This window comes from Vigna unguiculata, chromosome 8 (assembly GCF_004118075.2).
Source record: "Vigna unguiculata cultivar IT97K-499-35 chromosome 8, ASM411807v1, whole genome shotgun sequence".
Classification (NCBI taxonomy): domain Eukaryota; kingdom Viridiplantae; phylum Streptophyta; class Magnoliopsida; order Fabales; family Fabaceae; genus Vigna; species Vigna unguiculata.
In genome coordinates, this window is record NC_040286.1 from 26,847,108 (window position 1) to 26,854,614 (window position 7,507).

Here is a 7,507-nt window from a genome sequence, read left to right on the forward strand (position 1 = left end):
TTGAATATTGCAACTTACACTTGGCTTTTGCTTTCTTTTTTTTCTCTTTCTCTCTGGAGATGAAATCAGAAGAAAGAGACAAAACAAGTAGAGAGAGAGAGATGAGAGCTAGAAATAAAGCGAGGGAGGGGATTTATCCGTAGTGGATGGACACAGAAACACATACAAAACCACACCACACCAAACCAAACAGAAGGAACAAGAGGTGACTTCTGCTGATGTTAGAAACAGGTAACCACAACACTTCCCACGTTCTCCACTGCCACACACTTTTTCCAAATCAAGAAAGCTATGCACAGTGCCACCAGTCACCAACTTGCATCGCGTTATCTTCTTCCTCTGCTGCACTGCACCCACAATAATGCATATCTCACTCTCACTCTTCAACCCCCATTAATTTTTTCCCTTAACTCACTCTGCAAACTCTAACCTTCATTCTTCTCAATCTAATACACCCTTTTCTTCTCATAATCCAAATGTGGTCCAGCACACCAGAAAGTTCCATTCTGGACGTTTCACGTACTCTATACAAGTTTCCCTACTTTAAAAATCTCTTTTTTATCTTCTTCAAGTAATATTTTAAACACCACCAACTAAAGTTCCAATATTTTAGCCCCTCTCTCTTACAAATTCGTAACTTTTTTACAAATGGGTTATCGGCAAAAATAGTTTTAGAGATCATTAATTACGCGATTTGGAGTTGATACATAAGTAAGATGATAATCAAACCAGTAAAGTCTCGTTTCAGATGTTGGATATAGACTATGAGAAACATGTTTTCCCGAATGAAGTCTTAGCAAGTTTGAAGAATTAAATGATGTGAAGAAAGAAAAAAACAACGATGAAACAATAAGAACGCATGCATTAAGCATTATTCTAAAACTCTAAACCAGAGTAATCTATTCAGAACTAGAGCTAAATAAGTAGCTAGCAGCAACATTACAACTAATAAATAAACTCAAGAAAGAAAAAAAAATGGCGAAACAAAAATCCCCACAATCAACGAAACAAAATTCACAGAACAGCTACGAAATAAGATCATCAGAAAGGTGGTCGAGCCGTCGGAGCCCAAATCACATCCGAAGGGAGGTGGCAGCTGTACATACACGACTCCGCCGGAAGTTGTCCGCTCTCCGCGCCGCCACCAGAGACGGGGGGTGACTGCGCATCGCCGACACCGCCGCCGGACGCGGAGTTATTCTGCGCGTCGTCCTCCGACGAGAGCCGGTGGAAGGAGGGGTTGTTGAACGAGGCGGCGATGATGAACACCGTCCCAGCAGCGAGCAGCCTTCCAGCGACGTGTCCGCCGACGATCTGCCCCTGCGGTCCGGCGAGCGAGACGGAGAAGGTGGAGGGAGGGACCGGCGGCGGGGGTGCGTGGAGGAGGAAGGTGGCGGACATGGAGAGGATGTCGAAGCGGCCATGGAAGGTAACAGTGCCGGCGGGAGCGACGGAGGGTTGGCGGAGAGTAACATTACCGACAGTTCCCGAACCGGTGAGGACACAGAGGCCCGTGTTCTTTCTGCGGCTGAACCGGGCTAGGGCATCGACGACGTCGTTTCCGCCGGGGATTTCTAAAATGAAGGGACTCATGGAGGGGTCCGGCTCGCGGGTAATAATAAGAGGCGGCTTGGGCTTGTTTTTGGAGCCCGGAGGGCGGCCCCTGGGCCGCCGCACTACTTCAATTGTAGCTCCATCGCCTGCGGAGACGGGCTTCTGGGCCGCGAGGTTAGGCCCACCGCTATTCCGGCTGTCATCGTCCTCGGATGTTTGACATTCCCGGGAGAATTGAAAAGGTTGGTGTTGTGGATGAAGTTTTGAGAACATGTTGATGTGCTTAAAAAACCTGAAGCTATTGTCTCATCACGTGTGTTACGTTGTTTTTGCACTGTGTGAAGCTTGGAAGGGTGAAGAAGGTTGAAGAAGGATTTTTGGATCAGAGAAGAGAAGCGTTGTGTTAAGGGTTTTATGGAGAGAGAGAGAGTAATGGTGAAGGTGGTGGGAGAGAGTGGGACCCACAGTGACAGATGAGACAGCAGAGATAGATGTTTGGGCGATGGAGAATTGGGTTTGTTTGGGAGAGGAGGTTCCTCTGTCTTGGAGGATCTGACCTTACTCTGCTACGCAACTGATAAGGACGTGTTTGGTTTAAGGGTTTTTCTTTAGGGTAAGGGGATTCCCTTTTTCTCCTCTCACCGTACACGCCCTTACTTCCAATAAATTCAAAATCTTTGCCCTACCCTTATCTATCATTATATCTCACATCTAACTTCTCCTTCTTCCCCCAATTCAAACATCAATCATTGTTTACGTCCAATTATCCGTATTTTTAAATATTCTTACTTTCTAGATTCTATTATAATAAAAACTATCAAACATATTTTCAAAAATTACCTATCTATTATTTTTGCTTAACATCATGTCGTTGCCACTACATATCTTTTTCATCATAAAATTACTTTTCAGTATTTATTTTTATCTTTTTAATGTTTCTAGTTCTAACTTAAATCTAATATCTTCAAAATAATTTGTTACTATTTAATAGTAGTAACATTGTATAATAACGGAAGTATTTATTCTAAATTATAAGAGTGCAAAATAAACATTTGTTTTTTTTCATGCACGTACTAAAATACAAGTTATATAAGTACCACCAGGGTAAATTACTGACGGTTAATCTCTGTTGGCAATTTGGTAATGTACTAATGTGGGTATTTCTTTTGATTTTAATTTATTCGTAAAATCTGAAACTATAACTATTTTAAAGAAATAAAAAACTTTATGCCAATTCAGCAAACGACTCTCTGGTGACTAATAGTAGTATAATTTTTTGGTGACTATTTAAATAAATTTGTATGAACGGATAATTATACTTATATATCTTAATTCAAATGCTTACGAAGATATTACTCTAATTAAATACAAATTTAGTAAATAATCAGTGATGTGATCATATTGCAAATATATATATATATATATATATATATATATATATATATGAAAAAAAATAAGATGTGAATGGGTTACTATAAATTTACAAACAGAAATATATAAAGTAGACATTTTGTTTTGATGGTCAAATTTTAAATCAAATTCGCAATCTCATCCAGTGTAATCAATAACTTTAGTTTCTTGACAATTTTATTTTTTCAGGTTTTATATTTTATTTTTCTATTGAATTTTTTAGTTTTTATTGAATTGGATCACACTTTAGTTTTCATTTTATTATGTACTTGTTTTATTTTTATATTTATTATCACATTAAAATTTAGAATTGCGTTATTATTATTTTGCATTTGTATTTTCTAGTTTACATTCTTATTTTGCATTGTATTTTTCACGAGTTAATAATACTACTTTATGATATGAAGATTGCTTAACAGGATTAGGAAGACACGTCATGGCTTGATTAAAGCTTAATATTTTGTTTAGATAAAGAATTTTAATAATTCGAAGAAATTGAAAGATATGGTATGTGAAATACTCACAATTGAAATCTCATTATTTATTAAAAAAGTTTATTTAGATGGAATAATCGAAATATCTTATTTTCTTTTTTTGGATAAAACAATTTAAGTTATCTTTTTATGACAAAATTCTATTTAAAAAAAATCTTTCGATAATTTGATTCTACCCTTTAGCTCAAGTCAAATTAACTTGACTTTTGACTCAAGCCAACTCATCTTGAGTTATCTTGACAGTGGGATTTGGATGAGATGTCTCGACCTTCAACCTGGATTGACTTGTTTTGATCTTAGGCTCGACACAACTTGTTTGAACCTTCGACCTAGGGCAACTCCACTTGCCTCTATCTTTGATCCGAGCTAAATCTTCATGACTTTTGGCCAAACGAACACATATCAACCTTCAATTTGGGTCGACTCATCTTGACATCGTCTCGAGATAAATTGGTCTGACCTTCGATTGAAGTCACATAGCTCAACCTTTGATCCATGCCAAATTAGTTCAACCTTCGACTCAGGCTGAATTGGATCAACTTTCAACTCAGGCTGAATTGGCTCGACCTTTGACTTGGGTTGAACCGATTTGACCTTCGCCTTGAGCCAAATCATTTTAACATTCCACCCAAGCTGAATCATCTCTTCCTTTAACATAGGTCAACTAGTCTCAACTTTTAGCCTGACATGACTCACCTTGACCATCCCAAGCCTACTACTCCATCTCGACCTTCAACTCGGGCGACGCACGACAAGATCTGTGGCTTGGGCCAACTTGGCAAGACCTTTGTTCTTGGCCTACCTAGCCCGAATCTTGGTTCAGGCTAACTCATCTTGACCTTCAGCCCGACTCGTCCTTTAACTAGAATTGGCTCGACTCGACCTTCAATTCATGTTGACTCGACTGAGCCTTTTGCTTAAGCCAAGTTGACTAGCTTTCAGTTTGAACCGACATAACTTGAACTTCTGAAAAGGAGTGAAATTTTAAACTTCTCATATTATTTAGGATATTTGAATTCTTCTATTTTATTCATTTGAAATAGTTTCCAAAATTTCTTAAATTTCAATTTCTTTCTTATTACTTTATTCAAAGAAATTATTTTAGTATAAACAATTTTGAATTCTTTAAATAAATAAATATTCTAAATTACCTTATCAAAACATAACATAATTGAACATTACTTATCTAAGATGAAAGAGAAAATTTCAATAAAGAAAAATCATAAGAAATATTTGCACCTGAACTGACTAAAAATCAAGAAGTTATTCAAAGTTAAATTCATTTGAACTATTAAGTATATTGAATGAATGTCTAATATAGTTCCAACGATAAAGAAAAATGGTAAAATGGGAGTAGGTATCAATTTTCTATATTTGAATTCATCTACCTTTAAGAATAAATATGTCAATAGCTAATAAATTAATCATTCAATGGACGAAAATGAAATGTTAATTTTATTAGATAGTTATTCAAGTTTCATTATTATTTAAATATTTGTCTTTTCAATAAATATTTTTAACTAAAATTTTAATTAAATTATTTATATATTTTTTTCACTTTTCTATTGTTTCTTTATCATTATTTTTATATTGATATATTCATATTTATTCTATTAATGAAACATATTTTATAAAATTATAATTAAAAATAGTTTTGTCTGATTAAATTGTTGTATCAACCTCTCCGTTGCGTAGTTATTCATTGAAAAAAAAAATTCAATTTGTGTCTTTAGTTTTTTTTTTTTCAAATTAAAAATATTTTAAATTTGGCAGTTAAAACAAAAAGAATTCACGAACTTATTTATTTTCATTAAAAGTTAAATTTCATTTTCAATACACATTTTTACAAAAATACTTACACACTAAGTTAATAAAAAGGGTTACAGAATAAGAAAAGAGAGAAACACAAATTCAAATTTGTTTCGTGACCAATGTCAAATTCATCATATAGAGGAATAATGTCACTCAAGTTATTATATTGGTTAACTCATGTCAACGTAGACAACTTTGAATTTGACAAAATTAAATACTTTTTTAATACTTTTTCTGAATATTTAAACTCCATGATAATTCATTTAATAGAAATTTTATATATGGACAACTTAATATATATATATATATATATATATATATATATATATATATATATATATATATATATATATATATATATATATATATATATATATATATATATATATATATATATATTAGCTCACGTGTTGAAGATATGTTTCACAAGATAACAAATTCAGTAGTACTTTTTGTTTTAAGATGTTGATTTGTCTCATTCAGTTATGTGTGGATAATTCTTCAAATTTAGTAATATTTGGATAAAATTTATTGACCATATTGTATATGGAAATTAATGAAATAAAATTTCGAAATATTTATGACACTTAATTCCGGAGCTAGAGAGTTCTTTTATATTCTGATGTCAAGCATACTTTGAAAATAAAATAATATACATAAAACTTCTCTTTATATTAATTCTCTAGAAAATAAAGTACAATGTACTATGTAAACGTAGAATTATAAATGAGCAAACTTTTCAATTCAAACAAATTATTAATAACTTAACCTATTTAACTAACCGACTTTTTAAAGTTTAAGCGAAATTTGTTTTGTTTTGCTTTGTTAAGTTGTCAAATTAGGTTAGGTCTAAAGTAACAACGTTAGGCATAAAGTAAAGAAAGTCGTATAAGCTTTTTGGAGAATTATTTTTTCTAATTTTACTGTTTCTAAATTTTGTCTGTGGTGTGAGTCAAAATTTAACATTAATCACATTTATATTATATAAAAAGAAGTAAATTAAGAGTTTTTTCTTTCAGATTTTTTACTGGTGTTTTTTGTATTGTTCTTTATAAATATTAAATTGATATTTTAAAAAAAAATAGTATATTTTAAAATTTCAAAATACTGTTAATATATTTTAAAGACATAAAAAAAACAATATAAAAAAAATCCAGCAAAGGATCCAAATCTGCTTTTACTCATAATTTTTTACATGTTATTTTATTGTTACCAGACTTTTATTTTTCTCATCCCAAAAACCAAAATGTCCTCCCTCGTTAAAAGTTTTATTTATCCCGAGCTAATACCAACGTGAATATAGTACTGATTTTGGAATTTGAATCCTTTGAGTAAGTTTCCTTTTTGTTTTTCTGTTATTCTCTTTTTTATTTAGTCATGTGCGTTGATGAAGAGATATTTATTTTGGGTAATTTTCACCTACAATTTATGATATAAGGTTTGTATGGTTAGGTTTTAGGAATTTTCAGTTGAATTACTAGTTTTTGCCACCTTTACTCCAACATTTCTTTGTCCAGGACTCATTTAATCAGATTTAAGTTATTTGAAGTAAGGAAAGCCATAAAAGAAAGTCTTCATTTTAAGTTATATTATGATTTTTGAGCAGAAAAATTCATTACAAATCTTGTATGTGATTATAAAGGTTTATTTACCAAAATTGTGTAATTTTGTATGTGATTATTGAGCAGAAAAATTCATTACAAATCTTGTATGTGATTATAAAGGTTTATTTACAAAAATAGTGTAATTTTGTGTGATTATTACCAAAAATGGATAAACACTTTATTTATTATCAATTAATACAATAAATAGCTCATAATTGTTAATATAAATATATAAGTATATGTGTGTGAGAGAATAATATGTTAAATTATTCTCAAATTAAACTAAATTGACTTTTTTTAATGTTATAAATCACTTTTGAACTTTATTGACTTGAGTAGACCATAACTAGTATGGTAATATCTATTTTAAGGACCTATATAATAGTATTTTAGAATTAATAATGTCTTTAAAATAGTGAGACTCAAATATTTTAGTATTAAAACACTCAATTATAAATAGAAAGTTTATAAATGAGTTTCATTATTTAAAAATACATTATCTCTCTAGAAATAACTTTTCGAGAGCTTTTTGTCCTCTCTCTTATCTTTCTTACTCTATGCTTGTATGTTTGAATCTGAGACCGTTGGAGTGGTCCTTGCGACAAACTCTTCAATTCTATTTGGTTGTTTTCT

General features: G+C 32.0%; 1 protein-coding gene across 1 annotated transcript; it reads right to left on the reverse strand.

Annotated features, from left to right (window-relative positions):
• Positions 1-791: 791 nt before the first annotated feature.
• LOC114193801 (AT-hook motif nuclear-localized protein 28-like) lies at positions 792-2,148 on the reverse strand. The gene has a single exon (XM_028083742.1). It carries the CDS (start codon positions 1,825-1,827, stop codon positions 1,042-1,044), a length of 786 nt encoding a protein of 261 aa, XP_027939543.1. The 5' UTR covers positions 1,828-2,148; the 3' UTR covers positions 792-1,041.
• Positions 2,149-7,507: the final 5,359 nt, after the last annotated feature.

Excerpts from the sequence above, each read along its gene's own strand:
- LOC114193801 (XM_028083742.1), bottom strand. The coding sequence starts at position 1,827 with ATGTTCTCAAAACTTCATCCACAACACCAACCTTTTCAATTCTCCCGG.